Here is a 19,125-nt window from a genome sequence, read left to right as displayed (position 1 = left end):
CTCACTCCCTTTGGCCATGTGCATTGTCCCCAGGTCCCAGCCACAAACGGAGGTCCTTGAGGGTGGGGCGAAGGGGCATTATTCTGTCTCGCACCAGATTTTAATTTTTAAAAATTTTTTTAGATTTATTTCTCCCCGCCTCCCCCGTTGTCTGCGCTCTGTGTCCATTCGCTGTGTGCTCTTCTGTGTCCGCTTCTATCCTTATCAGTGGCACCGGGAATCTGTGTTTCTCCTTGTTGCGTCATCTTGCTGTGTCAGCTCTCTGTGTGTGCAGCACCACTCCTGGGCAGGCTGCGCTTTCTTTCGCGCTGGGCGGCTCTCCTTATGGGGTGCACTCCTTGCGCGTGGGGCTCCCCTACGCGGGGGACACCCCTGCGTGGCAGGGCACTCCTTGTGCACATCAGCACTGCACGCGGGCCAGCTCCACACGGGTCAAGGAGGCCCGGGGTTTGAACCCTGGACCTCCCATGTGGTAGACGGATGCCCTAACCACTGGGCCAAGTCCACTTCCCCAGATTTTAATTTAACAGTTTGGGCCAGGGGTTGGCAAAGTGCTGCCCGTGGGCCAAATCCAGCCTGTTTCCCTCTGGCCCAGGAACCGAGGTCAATGGTCTTTACATTTTTAAACGATGGAAAAACATCAATGGGGGGAAGGTGGGGGCATATGGGAATCTCCTGTAAATTTTTTTTATTATCTTTTTTTTTAAAGATACATAGCTCACACAAAATCCTATATTTTTTAATGTAACATTTTGTGTGATCTAGGGGTGTTTTAAAAATAAATAGGGAAGCAGATGTGGCTCAACGGATAGAGTGTCCGCCTACCATATGGAGGGTCTGCGGTTCAAACCCCGGGCCTCCTGACCCGTGTGGAGCTGGCCCATGCGCAGTGCTGATGCGCGCAAGGAGTGCCCTGCCACGCAGGGGTGTCCCCCACGTAGGGGAGCCCCACGTGCAAGGAGTGCGCCCCGTAAGGAGAGCCGCGCAGCGCGAAAGAAAGCACAGCCTGTCCAGGAATGGCACTGCACACACGGAGAGCTGATGCAGCAAGATGACGCAACAAAGAGACACAGATTCCCAGTGCCACCAGATAATGCAAGCAGACACAGAAGAACACACAGCGAATGGACACAGAGAGCAGACAACGGGGGCGAGGGGTGGAAGGGGAGAGGAATAAATAATAAATCTTTAAAAATAAATAAAAATAAGTTAAAAATATAATTTAAAAAAAGAGATAGAAAAGCATTGAAAGTAGATGACGCTGTTGCAACGTGACTTGAAACCCACAAGCCAGTGTCCATAAATAAAGTTTTACTGGCAGCACACAGGCCGGCTCTTTCATTTTCCGCTTGTCTACGGCTGCTCTCAGGCGCCCACAGCAGCTCTGGCCGGCGGTGGCGAGAGGCGACACGCGCCCCGAGAGCTGAAAAGATTCCCCCCCACCCCCACCCCATCTCCAGGCCTTAAATTCTCGGGGGCTGGACCTGAATCTGAGCCAGTATCTGTTTCAGGTGCTGTTTCCCATAATCACTGGGGGCAGGAAACAGTGTCCTTTATTGCCCCGCAGGACAGGTGGGGAAACTGAGGCGCTGAGCAGGAGCCTCATTGTACCAGCAGAGCCCAGAGCCCGGAGGTAGGCAGTCAGGCCCAGCAGCGCTCCGGGCCTCGTTGGAAGATGCCCTGCCCCTCTCCCAGCTGCCGGTTTCCCTGTCGGGAAAACCAGGACGCTCATACTCGCATTTTCCTCCTAAGTGTTGTCGGGACTCTGTGTTCAAAAAGCACTTAGCAAACGAGAACAATAAAGGAACAAAACAAAAGCACTTAGGGAAGCAGATCTGGCTCAACGGATAGAGAGTCCACCTACCACATGGGAGGTCCAGGGTTCAAACCCCAGGCCTCCTTGACCCGTGTGGAGCTGGCCCATGCGCAGTGCTGATGCGCGCAAGGAGTGCCCTGCCATGCAGGGGTGTCCCCCGCGTAGGGGAGCCCCACGCGCAAGGAGTGTGCCCGAAAGGAGAGCCGCCCAGCGCGAAGGAAAGTGCAGCCTGCCCAGGAATGGCACCGCACACATGGAGAGCCGATGTAGCAAGATGACGCAACAAGGAGAAACACAGATTCCCAGTGCCGCTGACAAGAATGCAAGCGGACACAGAAGAACACACAGCGAGTGGACACAGAAAGCAGACAAAGGGGGATGGAATAAATATAAAATAAATAAATCTTTTTTTTAAAAAAAAAGCACTTTGGGTAGTCTGGGGCCCCTGGCTCCCACCAGGGCTGACGTTTTTCAGTTCGGACCACTCAGCACCAGCAGACCCGGCCCCCACCCCAGCTCTCAGCCAGGCCCGGGGGAGGCCGACCTTGAACTCGGTGATGAGCGCTGAGAACAGGTTGGGAAGCGGGGAGGCGGCCCTGGGTCCTCGGGCACAACGGCGGGTCCACCCGGCGGGCACGGGAGATAAGGGGACAGCCAGGACACCCCGTGCCACCCAGCCCCCGCAGCCTCCGGGCACCGCCGGGGCCCCAAGGACACAGCCGGACCTTCCCGGAAGCCGGTGCCTGGGAACCGGGCATGGGGGGGGGGGGGGCGCGGCCAGGCAAGTCGTTAAGGGGCTGGGGGAAAACAGCCGCGCGGGGGAAGCCAGAAGCCACGCCACGCGTGCCAACGTCACGCGCAAAAAGATGAGAGCGTCAAACCGGACGCCTGGCTCCCGGGAGCTCCTCTTGTCCTCCGAGGGCGCAGTGGAGAAACTGAGGCACGGAGCTGCTGAAGGGATTTGGCCCAAGGTCTCTCGGGCAGGAGGGGCTGGGATTTGAACCCAGCTCCGGGCACCGTGCTCTCGAACTCAGTACTCAACGAAACCCGTGAACTGGGAGTTGGCTGTGCGCCCCCCTCGGTGCTCAGTAACCCCATTTTGGGGAAGGAGAAACCGAGGCTCAGTGAAGTGAAATTTTCGCAGAGCTCAAGGCGAAGGACGGGTGGGACTCGAACACACCCGGGGGCAGATGGGTTCGTCTGTGTCGCGCCAGGCGCAGGCAGCTCCGCTCTGCTTCCCTGGCACCCGCCAGGGTGCCCCACGGAGGCCGGGGGGAGCCTGGGAACCCCTGAGTCAGGGTGCGTCCTTCCTCGGCTCAGAACATCCCATGGCTCCCATCTCTTTTAGAACAAGAGCCCGAGGCTTCCCTGCAGCCCACGCGGCCCCCCACGAGCTGCCCCGTCACCGCGCTGCCTTCCTTCCTTCCCCTCTTCCCCGACTCACTCCACTCCAGCCACGCAGGCACCTCATACACACAAGGCGGATCCACCCCAGGACCTTTGCACAGGCTTTGCCTCTGCCTGGAACGCTCTGTGCAGCTCCTCCCTGTCCCCTCCGGGGCCCCGTCCTGGGAGGCCCTTCTCTGACCCCCAATCTCCAATTTTAACCCCTTCTTCCAAGCCCTCCGGGTCACTCCCTGCTCCCTTCCTTGCTCTGTTTTGCTCCAGAGCCCTTATCCGATATTCTAAGTATTTTATTCAGCGTAGATCTCAGCCGGTCAGCCTTTTGTCTGTTCTGCTCACTTCTGGGTGCACAAAGCACCTAGACCTGAATCTAGCACGCCTCACCTGCTCAATCCCTGCTTGTTGAAAGGAGCTGTTTATATCGTCGCCTGTACACTTAGCAAGATAAAAACTTCAACTGAGCGAAGTGGATTTGGCTCAATGGATATGGCGTCCGCCTGCCACATGGGAGGTCCAGGGTTCAAACCCCGGGCCTCCTTGACCCGTGTGGAGCTGGCCCATGCGCAGTGCTGATGCGCGCAAGGAGTGCCCTGCCACGCAGGGGTGTCCCCCGCGTAGGGGAGCCCCACGCGCAAGGAGTGCACCCCGTAAGGAGAGCCGCCCAGTGTGAAAGAAAGTGCAGCCTGCCCAGGAATGGCGCCGCCCACATGGAGAGCTGACACAACAAGATGACGCAACAAGGAGAAACACAGATTCCTGTGCCACTGACAACAGAAGCAGACAAAGAAGACGCAGCAAAGAGGCACAGAGAACAGACAACTGGAGCGGGAGGGGGGGAGGGGTGAGAAATAAATAAATCTTTAAAAAAAAAAATAATTGAGGATTGAACCCTGGACCTTATACATGTAAAGCGGGTGCTCAACCACTAAGCTGCACCCGCTCCACTGAAACAAGACTTTGTTTCTCTCTCCTTTCTCTTTTTTTTAGGAGATACCAGGGATCGAACCCAGGACCTCATTGAAGCGAAACAGGCCTCGACCACTGAGTTAAACCCACTCTGCTGAAACAAGTCTTTAGAAGCAGAAGTCACTGCCCCGGGCCCCCTGGCCCTGCACTCTAACTTCCTCTGCTTTGTTTCCCTTTCCTCCTTCCAGAGAGATCTGCAGGACACACCAACGAGCACACGTGTAGCTCTCTAGCCCCAGCCCCAGCTTTCTTAAACACCCAGTTTCCAGTTCTGCTCCTTTGCAGCCTCTTATAATTGGCCATTGTTTCTCGGCAGCATACGGGACGTGCTGCATCTCATTTCTCGGCTACAAAAATATTCCACTGTGGGAAGAGGACCATTTTTCACGAAATCAGCCGGGGGAGCTTTAAAAACCTGCGGAGGCCGCCGTGCCCTTGGGAATGAATCGGCTAAAGTCTGGGAGGAGCTGTGGGGGCAGTAAGCCACCTCTGGGAAGGGGGCATCTGATGCCCAGAAGGCTCAAACCCGAAGCTGGAGGCTTATGTTCGTTTTTAGGACTTTTCTCCTTCCTCCCCGCAGAGAGAATATGTTACTTGCGTTACAAAAGCGTTTCAAATTCAAAATAACCCTCCCTTTGGGAACTGAGTGGGAAGAGGCTAACGGGGACCCTAGGGGGTGAGAAGGATCTAGCCGGGGCTTGCAAACTTCTTTTGAGAAGGGCCAGGGGTGAACAGTCGCAGGCTCTGCAGCCTAGGATAAGACTCCGGCAGAGTGAGCTGGACTTCCCGACCGAGAAGTGTTCTGACTCGTCGACTGTGAGCCCAGTGTGAACGGGCTTTTCTAGAAGATGCTATTTTCAGTTTGGGTGTGGCCCAGTGGAATGCGGGTGGGTCTGCAATCTTACCTACCCAGAGGCCTTATCAAAAGAAGATTCTGGAAGCCAGAGGCTGGAGAGGCCAGAAGCCAGCCCAACTGAAGCACAGAAGAAAGGAGAGGATGTGGCCTGATAATGAGGCAGACCCCCAAGCCGAGGATTTGGGGGATCCCCAGCAGAAGCTCCACAACCCTTGCAGACTTTGCAGAGAAAGCAAGCCTGGCCGATACCTTTTTTTTTTTTAAAGGAAGGTACCGGGGATTGAACCTGGGACCTTGTACTTGCAAAGCAGGTGCTCAACCACCGAGCTACACCCATTCCTCCTGCCCCCTTTTTATTCTGCCTTGCCGAGATCCTAATGCCAGGCCTCTAGCCTAAAAAGGTGAGCCAGTAAATTCCCGTGGCATAATCCAACCCACGGCGTGGTAGAAGTCAGAGCTGCCTGGCCCTCCAAGATAGACCATCGTGCATCTTCTTTTCTTATCTTGACAACCTTTTAAAAATATAAAAACCATGCTGGGAGCGGATGTGGCTCAAGCACTTGAGCGCCTGCTTCCCACATGGGAGGTCCTGGGTTTGGTTCCCAGTGCCTCCCAGAAAAAAACAAAAACAAACAGCAAACAAATGAAAACACCAACTCAGGGAAGCCAATGTGGCTCAGTGGTTGAGTGCCGGCTTCCCACACACGAGGTCCCGGGTTCAATCCCCAGCCCCCAGTAAAAATATAAAAATAAAATCTTAGCGCATTGGCTCTGCTTGCCAAACGGACTATAACTTGCTGGCCCCCAGCCCCCAGTAAAAAAAAAACAAATAATAATAAAATCTTTGCACATTGGCTCTGCTTGCCAAACGGACTATAGCTTGCTGGCCCCCAGCCCCCAGTAAAAAAAAACAAATAATAATAAAATCTTTGCACATTGGCTCTGCTTGCCAAACGGACTATAGCTTGCTGGCCCCCAGCCCCCAGTAAAAAAAAAACAAATAATAATAAAATCTTTGCGCATTGGCTCTGCTTGCCAAACAGACTGTAGCTTGCTGGCCCCTGTTCTATAATATTTGACAAAACTCAGTCAACTGCACACCTAAAATCTGTGCTTTGTGTGTGTGTGTGTAAGTTATAGTTCACTGACAAAATTAACCGACTCTTCAAGGGACAATGGCAGGTTAGAGACAGAGGAGTCACTCCTGCTCCAGAAAAAAATAGCTAGAGGACAGGCAGAAATGGTCTGGAAAAAAAAAAAAAGTTCTAGGGTTTAAGATACCGGGGAAAGGCTGGATGCCACCCAGAAGAAAAGAGGGGCACAGGAAAGAATCTCAGCAGGAAAACTATAAGCTGCCCCTGCGGATGCCTATCCCCCAACCTTGAGGCAGACGGCTTTGAATTCTCCGGTCCCTGGCCAGAGGCTGTGGGCAGAGGGGGCCACAGGGACCCACATCCCCAGAAAAGAGAGGAGGACACAGCCTAAGGCTGATTCAGCTTTTGGTCAACCAGTGTGCGCTGGTGGGTTCCGTGAGCCCCTCCAGGCCATGGGGGGCCATGCCTTGTTGGCCCTGGCAGCTGGCAGGGGACGAAAGAGACCAGGCCCTCCCAATCTCCCTCCCTACCGACGGGGACTGGTTGTTGAGGACGCAGAGGGGAGCGGGATTACATCCCACCCAGGAAAAGGGAGAGGCATGCCAGCACAGGTCGGAGAACAGCCTCTGACAACCTTAGATTTGAGAGGCTCTGAAGAGGCTCCGGGCAGGACCCTCTGTCACATTGTTGCAATAGATGTTGCAGTGAACAAACTCAGATCAGCTTTCTGTAACAGTTTATGTAACCTAAGTAGCTTTTAAAAATAAATGAAAAGTATCTGATCAGGGTTGGAACTGAGAGGCCTGCCAAAGAGTGCCATCTGCTGCCTGACCAAGATAATGCATGTGAGAAAATTAAAAGTAAACACAAGAAGTTGGTGTGGGAGGAGTTGGGGGTGGGGGGTATACGGGTACCTCTTATGTTTTTTATAATGTAACTTTCTGTGATGTACGTATCTTCAAAAAAATACAATTTACAAAAATGATGGGGGGGGGGAAGTGGGTTATATGGGAACCTCTTTTTTTTTAAATGTAATGTTCTACGTGATCTATTAACTTTAATAAAAAGAGAATTTTAAAAAAGTAAATAAGGGAAATGGATTTGGCTCAACTGATAGAGCGTCCGCCTACCACATGGGAGGTCCAGGGTTCAAACCCAGGGCCTCCTGACCCATGTGGTGAGCTGGCCCACGCGCAGTGCTGATGCGCACAAGGAGTGGCGTGCCACATAGGGCACTGCCACACAGGGGTGTCTCCCACATAGGAGGGCCCCACGTGCAAGGAGTGTGCCCTGGAAGGAGAGCCGCCCCACGCAAAAAAAGCACAGCCTGCCCAGGAGTGGTCCCACACACAGGGAGAGCTGATGCAGCAAGATGACGCAACAAAAAGACACAGATTCCCATGCCGCTGACAAGAATACAAGCGGACATAGAAGAACACACAGCAAATGGACACAGAGAGCAGACAACGGGGGGCGGGGAAGGGGAGAGAAATAAATAATTTTAAAAATTAAAAAAAAAATTTTTTTAATCTTTAAAAATAAAAAGTAAATAAGAGGAAGGCAGATGTGGCTCAAGTGATCGGGCTTCCGCCCATCACATGGGAGGTCCCAGGTTCAGTTCCTGGTGCCTCCAGGAGAAGACAAGCTGGCATGGCAGGCAGGCACAGAGAGCTGACGCAACAAGGTGATGCAACAAAAGAGACACAAAGAGGAAAGACAAGGAGAGACAACATACGAGGGAGCTGAGGGGGCTCAGGTGATCGGGCACTTCTCTTCCACATGGAAGGTCCCAAGTTCAGTTCCCAGTGCTTCCTGGGGAGAAGACGAGCGGACACAGAGAGCAGACAGCAAATGGACACAGAGAGCAGACAGCAACTGCAAATGAGGGGGGGATAAATAAATAAAATAAAAATCTAAAAAAAAAATAGTAAATAAGAGGCGTTTTCCAGCCTTTACAACCTCCTTCCCCAAGGCTCTTGGAGTGGGTCTGCAACCCATTAGTGGGTCCATGGCCTGGATTTGAGCAACTAAACAAAGGCAATCCTGAAGACCTAGATCAGGTTGAACCAAGAATCAAAGAACGGCAGTAATACACAACCTCCCGGCACTAAATTCCTACCCAAGAGAGAAACTGAGCATCAGAGTAAAATCATAATCAGACACCCAGCCATCAGCAAAAAATTGTAAGCTTTACTAAGAAAATGGAAGATATGGCCCAAGCAAAGGAATATATCAAAGCCCCAGCTGAGACACAAGATTTGAGACAATTAATCAATGAGGTTCATTCAAATGTTTTAAATAAAATGGAGGGAAGCAGATTTGGCTCAACTGATAGAGCGTCCGCCTACCATATGGGAGGTCCAGGGTTCAAACCCAGGGCTCCTGACCCAAGTGGAGCTGGCCCACACGCGATGCTGATGCGCGCAAGGAGTGCCGTGTCACGCAGGGGTGTCCCCCGCGTAGGGGAGCCCCACACACAAGGATTACATCTCGCAAGGAGAGCCACCCCATGAGAAAAAAGCTCAACCCGCCCAGGAGTGGCACCGCACACACGGAGAGCTGACACAGCAAGATGACGCAACCAAAAGAGACATAAATTCCCAGTGCCGCTGACAAGAACGCAAGCAGACACAGAAGAACACACAGTGAATGGACACAGAGAGCAGACAACTGGAGCAGGGGAGGGGAGATAAATAAATTAAATAAACAAACAAATAAATAAAATGGAGTTGAAAGACTAAGGCAGTTTGAGATGATTTTACGAATCCATAATAGGAGAAAGATTATGTTTGTGGGCTGGTCCACTCCTGTGGGTGTGAGACTTTCTTTTTTCTCAAGTGGACTTCCTCGGAGAGGTTATGACTCAGGTTCGTCTCTACCTTCTTACTGGGTCCAATAAAAAAATGGAGACACACTGGAAAACAGAGCTCTGCCATTTTTGATGGTGCCACATGACAGAAAGGGGAGGCTCAAGCAGCTGGGGTCCCAGGGAGAGATGAGCCTTTTGTCTGAGAGCTTGCAACTAAACTTGGGAAGAAAGTGGAGAAGCCAAGACTGAGTGAAGAGACCCGGTAAGAGGCAAGCCCTCTGCCCGGTTGCCCTCAGCTCAGCTCTGGGGGATGGCACAGCCTGGAGGGGAAGGAGAGACCAGACAGAGATTGGCAGCCATCTTGCTTCAACACTTGGCAACTGATTTGGGTAAGAAAGCACCTCCACGTGCCTTGAGTTGCACTTGCATGGCCCTGGAATTGTGAGCTTTCACCCCAAATAAATATCTGTTAAAAAAGCCAATGCATTTCTGGCACTCTGCATGGGCAACCCTTTGGCAAACGAAAACAGAAACTGGTACCAGGAGAGTGGGGTTGTGCTGCTTGCAATTACCAAAAATGATGGAACGGTTTTATAAATGGGCAAGGGGTATTTTTTGGAGGAATTGTGAGATGCTGGATTAAAAAGACCTAGAGTGCTTTGAAGGCTGAAGTTTCTTCCGGTGAGACCTTAGAAGGAAATGATGAAGGTATTATTGGAAACTGGAGGAAAGGCAATCCCTTGTTTAAACTTGGCAGAGAACTTGGCAGAATTTACTTCTGGTGTTAGATGGAAGGCAGAATTCCAACATGATGACCCAGGACATCTAGCTGAGGAGATTTCCAAAGTAAATGTGAAACATGCAGCCTGGCTTCTCCCTGCATCTCATAGCAAAATGCAAGAGGAAAGAGATAAACTGAGAACTGAATTGTTGTGCACAAAAAAAAAAAAAAAACAACCCAGAGACTGATTCTGGAAATTCCAGGCTCCTGGAAAGCAAACCCCCAGAGGTCGGTGGCCCAAGTCAAGGCTTAACTAAATTTGGAAATTGTAAGTCAGGATTGGAAATTCAGTAACCCAGGAAAGCCTTACTGTCTGGCGGCTTGGACCCATTTCCTGCATGCTAAATCAGTAAGCTTTTTGCGAGACTTGTATGAACAAAACCACTGTCAGCCTGGACGATAAGGGACAGGGCGGAAAGAGACTGAAGGGAAAACTGCTCCAAGAGGAAAACCATGGAAGCTGAGGTCTGGAATTAAGACATCTCCTCCAGCCAAGAGAGGGACCCCACTCGTGCACGGAGGGGGTGAGTTTGCCCCAGCATTTGAAGAGGGTGGATATTCCAGCCTCAGGGAGGGAGAGCCTCTTGCAGGGAGAGTTTTGCCACCCCAGGTTACAGAGAGGGTGGAGCACATTCCCAATGGTTAAGGGGTAGTGCGGTCCCCACCCCGTTGCTCTGGGGGGGTTGGGCCTGTATGCCGGAGATTAGGGGGAATGTTACCCCCACCTCACTGTACTGAGGGGGTTGAGACTGTCCCCCAGAGATTGGGGAAAGAGTAGCCATCACCCCAGTGGTCTTCGAAGGTGGGGTCTGTAGCCCCATAGGAATGGGGAAGAAACACATGAAAAATACTCAACCTCATTGGCTACTAGGGAAATGCAAATCAAGGCTACAGTGAGATATCATTTCACACCTATCGGAATGGCCACCATTCAGAAAGAAAAACTACAGGTGTTGGAGAGGACGTGGAGAGACAGGAACACTTACTCACTTTGGGTGGGAATGTAGAATGGCGCAGCCACTGCGGAGGACTGTTTGGCAGTTCCTAAGGAAGTTGAATATAGAGTTGCCACGTGATCCTGCAATACCACTACTGGGTATATACCCAGAAGAACTGAGAGCAGGGACACGAGCAGACATCATGTTCAGTGGCATTATTCACAACTGTCAAAAGCTGGGAACAACCCAGGTGTCCATCCACTGATGAATGGATAAACAAACGGTGATGTAGTCACACGGTGGAATATTATGCAGCTGTAAGAAGAAATGAAGTTGTGAAGCAGATGACAGCACGGATGAACCTGGAGGAGTGTATGTTGAGTGAAGCAAGCCAGACACAAAAGGACAAGTACTGTATGATTGTGCTATGATGAGCTAAAAATATCGTGTAAACTGATAGAATGAATAATTAGGGTATAAGTCACCAGAAAATAGAATAAGATTAGAGAATGGACATCTGAGGGTTAATCTGTGCAGAATTGGTAAAAAGGCTGTTTATCTGGAAATAATAGAAATGGTAAAAGCACATCATAGTGTCTGTAACTAGCTAGCAGTGCTATTATACGGGTAATATAATACCCATATCATATAAGGGAAAATCTAAGGTCATGCATATTTCTAAAGGGAAAGCTAAAAAATGCAACATGGGACTGTACAGCACAGTAAAACTGCATGTGAAATACAAATATGGGTAAAATTGAATCGATAAGATTGTTTTTCTTTGAAACTCAGCAAGTGTATTCTAATCCTGCAAGACATTAATACCAGAAAAAAAAAATCATTATGCTAAGTGAAAGAAACCAGACACAAAGTACTCCATATTGCATGATTCCATTCATAGAAAAGGCAAATATGAATCAATTTATACAGATGGAATTACATTAGTGGTTATGTAGGTCTGGAGAAGGATAAAGGGATTGAGAGGTGACTGCTAAAGGGTGTGGTTTTTCTTTTTATTTATTTATTTACTTATTTTTAAAAGATACCCAGATCACACAAAAGGGTTTTTCGTTTTGGAGCCGTATCGATCCAAAATTTTTTGTGGCAATGAATGTACCACATTGTGATGATACTAAAAGCCATGGATTACATATTTTGGATAGCTCATACGAACACATCTCCATAAACCTGTCTAACAAACAAACAAACAAATATGCAAGAATAGCCAGAAAGAGCAGCTATGTAAGACAGGGAAGCAGAGAGAAAGAAAGAGAGATGGAGAGGTGAAGAATTTTCTCGTTGGCTCATTTGTCTCCTTTTTGCTTATTATCGTTACCATTATTGAAATGAAAATGCTCCAATAATGATTGAAGTGATGCCTGCACAGCTATGGGATTATACCAGCTACCACTGGTTGTGCATGTGAACAGAAAGAAATCCAGCTTACTAATAAAATAATATAGAAAGCCCCTCCTTGGGTATAAGGTCTCTTAGGAACAGGTGATCTTTTCCTGATCTGTTGAGACGGCAGGGCTGACCTTTGGATACTTTGCACGTTTAGGATCTGGGTTCCACTCCCTTCTCTGGAGGATTTAATATTTTCTTGTTTCTCGTGTGTGTCTCCATCCACTGAGATAACACCCTACGACAAGATGAACACTTCGATACGCCACAGAAGCCTGCCCCAGCCATGCCTTTGCCACGTATCTCCCCGCCACCGCCCCCTGCACCTGTGACCCTCCCCTGCCGTATTTGCCAAAGAACATTCCCACCGCGATAGCTTCAACCACAGGCCAACAGCTCCCAGCCTTCCCCCCAAATCCATGGGTAGTCGAGCCAAGCCCCGCCTCGCACTCCAGCACCACCCACCCCACTCAGATGCCTGCCCACCCCCTTTACTGGGAGGGATGCGAACGGGGTCCACCGTGCCCCTTTGGATGTACACATTTTCGACATCAGTAAAAAGCTTAATGTATCCTCAATCTTACATATACACAGCTGCACATCTTGTCAACAGCCACAAATGTACTGCTTTACGTGACCGTGAAAAACGATCAAGTACGAAAGACAAAAAGAAAAGCAAAGCAAAGCACACACACACAAAGAAATAACCCCCCCACCTCCAAAAAAATGAAGGAAGCTTTCCAGGGGCTGACGCGAAATCATCGCCAAGCTGGATGACGCAAACGCAAGCAATCAACCGAAGAAATATCTCCTCATTTAACCAATATTCGCTGAGTATCTGCTGTGTGCCAGGCCTCGTGGATGCACCTTCAGACAAAAACAGACACTCATCCTGCTCCCAGCACATTCTAGCCATTTGCTGCCATTTTTGTATATATATATTTTTAAAAGCCACTAAAGAAGGAATATATATATAACTGCTTGTGAAGGCTCAAACCATGGACTCTACCTGGAAGAAAACATGAGCTGGGGTAACATCGGCGGACCCCTGGGATTGGCAGGGGCAGGAGACTCTTCACTCTCGAGGTATAAAGTCTTCTGGATCTTTTCTATTTTGAACCACCAGCATGTGTTATTTCCCAAAAAAAGAAAAAATAGAGGACTGTGGGAAGATGGCAGAGTAGGAGGCTCTGGGAATCAGTCCCTCCTCCGAAACAACTATTTAACTGGGAAGAATTCTCAGAATCAACAGGGAGTCAGTGGGCTGCTCCAAAGAAGATATTTGAATGGCCAAAAAGTATATGAAGAGATACTCAACAGCATTAGCCATTGGAGAAACGCAAACTAAAACTACAATGAGATACCACCACACACCCACGAGGATGGCTCTTTTTTTTCCCTACCATCTCTTTATTTTTTTTTAATGTTACATTAAAAAAATATGAGGTTTCCATATACCCTTCCGCCCCACCCCACCCCCACTCCTCCCACATCTACAACCTCTTTCATCAGTGTGGCGCATTCATTGCATTTGGTGAATACATTTTGGAGCACTGCTGCACCACATGGATAATGGTTTACTCTGTAGTTCACACTCTCTCTCAGTCCATTCAGTGGGTTATGGCAGGATATACAATGTCCTGCATCTGTCCCTGCAATATCATTTAGGACAACTCCCAGTCCTGAAAATGCCCCCACATCACACCTCTTCTTCCCTCTCCCTGCCCTCAGCAGCTCCCATGGCCACTTTCTTCCCATCAATGCTACAACTTCTTCCATTACTATTCACAATAGTTTCATAGTAGAATATCAGTAACAAAAACACAGGGTGTTGGTGGGGTGGGGGATATGTGGGCAGGCTTTTATGGAATATGTAAATGTTCATCTTGGCACAGGAAATTATCTCAGTGGGTGGAGACCCACACAATAAGCAACAAAATATTGACTTCCCATCCTGGGGAGTCCTGCTACCTTCTCACACGGAGGGGCAAGAATCTCTCAAGTACGTAGGCAGTGCCTAATAAGAGAAAACAGACCAGTACATCAAGCCCCCCAAAAATTAAAAAAAAATAAAAAAAACAAGTGCTGGCAAGGATGTGGAGAAACAGGAACCCTCGTACATTGTTGGTGGGAGTGTAAAATGATGCAGCGGAAAGCAGTCTGGCAGCGCCTCAGAAAGTTAAAACGTAGCATTACCACTTGACCTGGTAATTCCACTCCTACGTTTAGACCCCAGAGAAATGACAGCAGGGACGCAGGGCAGATATTGGTAGATGAATGTCCAGTGCAGCCTTGTTCACAAGAGCCGAGAAGTGGAAGCACCCCATGTGTCCATCGACAGATGAATGGAGAAGCAAAACGTGGGCTCTCTGTACTGAGGGGGTCTCATCACGACCCCCTCAAAAGGCATGTCCAACCCCTGGTCCCTGGGGGGGGAGAAGCCACTGATAAGTAGGACTGTGAGGCTGTGGTTCATGAAGGGGCCCTCCGACTGAACCAGGGTGGACCTTCATCCAGTACAGCTGAAGGCCTTCAAAGTCAAAGACGTTGGACATGGAAGGGGACGTCGGCCATGGAGAGCAGCCGGAAGCTGAGAGTGAGCAGAACCTGGAGGAGGAAGGAGAAGTGCCGCCATGTGCAATTGCCATGGGATGGGAAAGCCAAGGAACCCCAAAGACGGCCAGCCAACCAGAAGATACCAGCCCGGAAGGCTGCCTGTGGAGCCATGAGCCAAAAAAATTCTTGCGGATGAACCAACCCATTGGTGGCATTTGTTTTCGCAGCTAGGAAATAAAAACACACACAGTAGAGTGTTATTGAACCATAAAAGTAGAGTATGGATTGGAGTGGACTCACTGATATTCTACTATGGAACTACGGTGACTAGTAATGGAAGACATTGTAGCATGGATGTGGAGACAGTGGCCACGGGAGCTGCTGAGGGCAGGGAGAGGGAAGAAGAGATGATGCGGGGGCATTTTCAGGACTTGCAGTTGTCCTGGGTGGTGCTGCCGGGACAGATGCTGGACATTGTGTGTCCTGCCATGGCCCACTGGGTGGACTGGCGGAGAGTGTCAATTACAATGTAAACCATTATCCATGCGGTGCAGCAGTGCTCCAAAATGTATGCACCAAATGCCATGAATGTGCCACGATGATAAAAGAGGTCGTTGATGTGGGAGGAGCGGGGTGAGGGGGGTGGGGGGGTGTATGGGGACCTCATATTTTTTTAATGTAACATTAAAAAAAAAAAAAATAGAGAAAAAAGCAGGAAAAAAAAAAAAAAAGAAATGACGTGCTTGTCCATGCCACAACACGGATGGAACTTGAAGGCATCAGGATGAGTGAAATAAGCACAAAAGGACAAATAGCATATGATTTCTCTGATAGGAAATGCTTAAAATAAGCAAATTCATGGAGACAGGAAGCCGAGCAGTGGCGTGGCGGTTTGGAGCTCCGTGCTCCAGAAAAACATCTCAATCCATCCCTGTCAGGAGGAACTCATCGCAAGGACAATTTTGGATGAGGTGACTTCCCGGTATGGTGCAACCCAACTCAGCCAGGAGGGGTCTTTATCCTGTTACTGGGTTCCTTGACAAGTGGAATGAGATTTAGAGAGATAGAGAGGAAGGCCAGGGAAAGCAAAAAGGTGAAGGTCAACGGAAGCCAGAAGGCAAGGAAGAGACCAGAAGAGGCCACCTTGCCATGTGGCAGAGGAGCCCAGGACCAAAGGTCACCTGCCTCCAGCCCTGGAAATGCCCGTCCTCCAGAAGAGAGCACCGCCTGATGACACCTTGATCTCGACTTTTCCCTAGACTCAAAGCGTGAGCATGTTGGAGTGAGCAGAAATGAAAGCGCCTGGACAGACCATTTTTTTAGAAATAATGCCGTCCAAACTGGCGGTGCTGCCGCTTGTCTGTTATTTTAGTTTCTGAATTTGAAAAAAAATTTTGGGGGGGAAAATAAAAACATGAGCCAACAAGTTCCCATTGTTTAAACCAACTCCTCGCGTGGTATTTGCTTGAACAGCCAAGGAGACTCAAAGAAGAAGGGAGAAGAGGGCGATACAGCTGAATGGTTCGGAACGATGAAACTAGCCTGAAGGTAAGAGCGGGGACAGTGACATAATGTTGTCAACGTACCTAGTGTCACGGAATTGTCCGCTGACAACGGTTCTACTTATTTCGATGTTACGTATATTTTACCACAATTGAAAATGAATAAAATAAAAAGGAATCAAGTTGCGATCAACAAACAGATGCCCTCTGCCGAGTATTTTTGAAATCGCCTGCCCCGCTGCAGGCCGAGGTGGGTGCAACGGCGCCACAGGGCCAGGGACTCGGCGCTTTTTAAAGCATGCCCGCCCTCCCTCCCCTCCAGTTTTTTCCTCCCCTGATCAGAATCTATTGTTCGGTGCTCTAGAACATTCTTCCGGGCTGCTGCTCCCAACGTGGACTGCACAGGATGGCGATGCCCATCCGCCAGGGCCAGGAGCCATTTCCCAGTGTCCCTTGGAGCTCCTTATCCTTCCTGCCCCACCCAGCCCTGCCCCTCCACAGGCTCTCGGAAAAAACCCTCCTCCTTGCTATCTCCAACCTCCTGGGTACCCAGCACTCAACCGCACAGCGCAAAGCGCTTCCTACCAGAGTCTCAGAGAGGTCGTCCGACTCGCCCGGGGTAACACAGCACCTCCCTGCATTTATGCTGACCGATGGAAAGGGCCTGGGACACAAAGGGGAGGCCGTGGGAGACATAATTTCTGCACATCGTCCCCATTACCTGCCTGGCACTCCAGGTTTTTTGGCGGCGGGCGAGAAAACCTCAGGTTATAACCTGAATTAGAACCCAGCCGCGAGCAGTCATCAAGCCAGGAGGGCCCTCTGGAGGAGGAGGCAGCCGGCCTGAAGCAGCCTCGGGGAGAGAAGATAATGAAGCAACAGGGTTTGCTTGCTGGGCGAAGCTTCCAGGCTCAACTGGCAGTCCTGGCCATCTCAAAATAACCCTGCTGGTTCGCGCCCTGTTCTTTCCCTCTCCACACGCACAGCGACCTCGCCGCGTGTATTTACTCCCCTGTCATTCCACGCCGGCAAGGAAGTTTCTGGTTTGTTCGACGCCCCGTGCCAAGTGTCAATAAATACCTGTTGCGGGGCCTGTGGCCCCAGCACCGGGCGCAAAGCCTGGTGGGCACAGAGACCCCCCCCCCCTGTCTCTGATCATGGGGCTGAGAGGGTTGGCTCCTGCTCACCCATGGCCAAGCGCAAGGCCCCCCGTGAATCGTGGTCATTGTCCACCCCCACTGGCCCTGGGGAGGCCCAAGAGCCCTCAGCCGCTGCCCACGGGCCGGCAGAGCCTGGCAGGACCCCAGCTGAATGTCCCAGCTCAGGGCCGGCCACACCCAAGGGGTCAGCCAACACCCACCCCTGCAGCGCAGGAGCCAAAACCAAAGCGCAAAAGAGGGACCCCCAGGAGGTCTGCGCTGGCAACTTGGATTCAAGGAGGGCAGAAGGCCCGTGCGCCCCCCCACCTCACCCCCGCTTCTTGGCCGCGCCGGGAGGGGGGGGGGGGGCCCAGCCTTCCCCCGAGGTTGGCCTGGGTCCCCGGGAGTGGGGAGCAGCTGTGCCTACTTTGTTTTTCTGGGTTATTTTTGGGGCGGTTTCCGGCCCCCTCCCCAGTGCCCTGCGGTCTCGCCGTTTCCAGGAAGTCCCCTGCCACCTCAAGGGGGGCGTCCGGGGTGGGGGGGGAGAGCCCCTGCGCCCCGGGGCCGTGGCAGGTGAGGCGTGGGACCCGCTGGGGCCGTGGGAACCCAAATTGGAGAAGAGAAAGGGGAAACTGAGGGCCACGCCCGCCCCTGGGAGCCTGGGGCGGGAACGCATCGCGGGGTGCGGGGGGAGTGTGTGGGGGGGCGCCTGCCGCCCCATCTCCAGGGCCCGGGCTGTAACCTCACGCGTCCCTGGGAAGAGGGACCCCGCCAGATGGGAGGCGGCGCCCCCCACCCCCTTGCCAGGGGCGGGGAAAGTTTCTCAATTGTTTCCGGCTTCCTTCCTGCCCCCTCGCCCGCGGCGCCCTCGTCTCCACCCTTCCCCGGCGGCGGCCGGCGAGACCCGGGGGGGGGGGGGCTCCCGGCCCGGCCTTCGGTCCGCCTCGTCTTGCCTCAGTTTCCCCATCGGGCCCAAAGGCCGGGCCGCCTCCTTCCAGAGCGGCAGGCGGGGCAGAAGGAAGAAGGGGCCCGCGGTGGCTGGGGGGGGGGATCGCGGGGGGGGGGGGAGCCGGGGCGCGGGCCTCCCCTCCCCCGCCTGCCATCTGAGTCGCCCAGATAACGGGACCTCCCCGGGCAGAGCATGCGCCCTGCGCTCCGCAACATCGGGCGGGGGCTCCCCGGGCGCGGGGCGAAACCTGGAGAGCGCGGGGAGCCCCGAGGGGTCGAGGAGGGACCCCCCCCACGCCTTTGCAGCCGCGGGGTTTGGGGGGGGGTCTCAGATGCCCCCCTCCCCCAGCTCCGCGCCCCCCCCCCACCCCAAGAGGCGGCCCTTACCGTAGGCGCCGTCCTTGCGCTCGTCGCCCATGGCCGCGGCGCTGCGGGGAGGGAGCCCGAGCCCGCGCGACCCCAGCCCGGGCCGGCGGGAGCTCGGGGGCCGCAGCGCCCCACCCCGGGGCCCCGGGCCCGCCCCCCGGCCCGCCCCCGCGCGCGCCCGCCAATGGGAGCCCCGAGCTGGGCCCGGGGGGCGGGCCTGGGCGGGAGGGGCGGGGCCTGGGAGGGAGGAGATGGGCCGGGGCCAGGGCGGGAGAGGGCGGGCCCAGCGCAGAAGGGGCGTGGCCGGAGCGGGCGGGGGCGTGGCCGGGCCTGGGAAGGCGGAGACTGGGCGTGGCCTGGGCGGGAGGGGCGGGGCCAGGGCGGGAGGAGATGGGCCGGGGCCAGGGCGGGAGAGGGCGGGGCCTGGGCGGGAGGGGCGGGGCCCAGTGCAGAAGGGGCGTGGTCTGGGCGGGCGGGGGCGTGGTCTGGGCGGGCGGGGGCGTGGTCTGGGCGGGCGGGGGCGGGCCCAGCCTTTCCTGGGGGATG

General features: G+C 52.7%; 1 protein-coding gene across 2 annotated transcripts in view; it reads right to left on the bottom strand.

Moving 5' to 3' along the window:
• SLC44A2 (solute carrier family 44 member 2 (CTL2 blood group)) overlaps positions 1–18,732 on the bottom strand; it is a 37,581-nt gene extending 18,849 nt beyond the window's left edge. Inside the window, exon 1 of one of the 2 annotated variants that reach the window (XM_058290496.2) lies at positions 18,601–18,732. In XM_058290496.2, the coding sequence (XP_058146479.1) occupies positions 18,601–18,631 (31 nt within the window). In that variant the 5' untranslated portion in view covers positions 18,632–18,732. The remainder of the gene's footprint in view (positions 1–18,600) is intronic. The other variant, XM_058290498.2, reaches the window with a different exon arrangement.
• Positions 18,733–19,125: the final 393 nt, after the last annotated feature.

Source organism: Dasypus novemcinctus, chromosome 30 (genome assembly GCF_030445035.2).
Source record: "Dasypus novemcinctus isolate mDasNov1 chromosome 30, mDasNov1.1.hap2, whole genome shotgun sequence".
Lineage (NCBI taxonomy): Eukaryota > Metazoa > Chordata > Mammalia > Cingulata > Dasypodidae > Dasypus > Dasypus novemcinctus.
The sequence above is the reverse complement of the archived record's forward strand: the minus strand, read 5'-3'. Positions and strand labels throughout refer to the sequence as shown.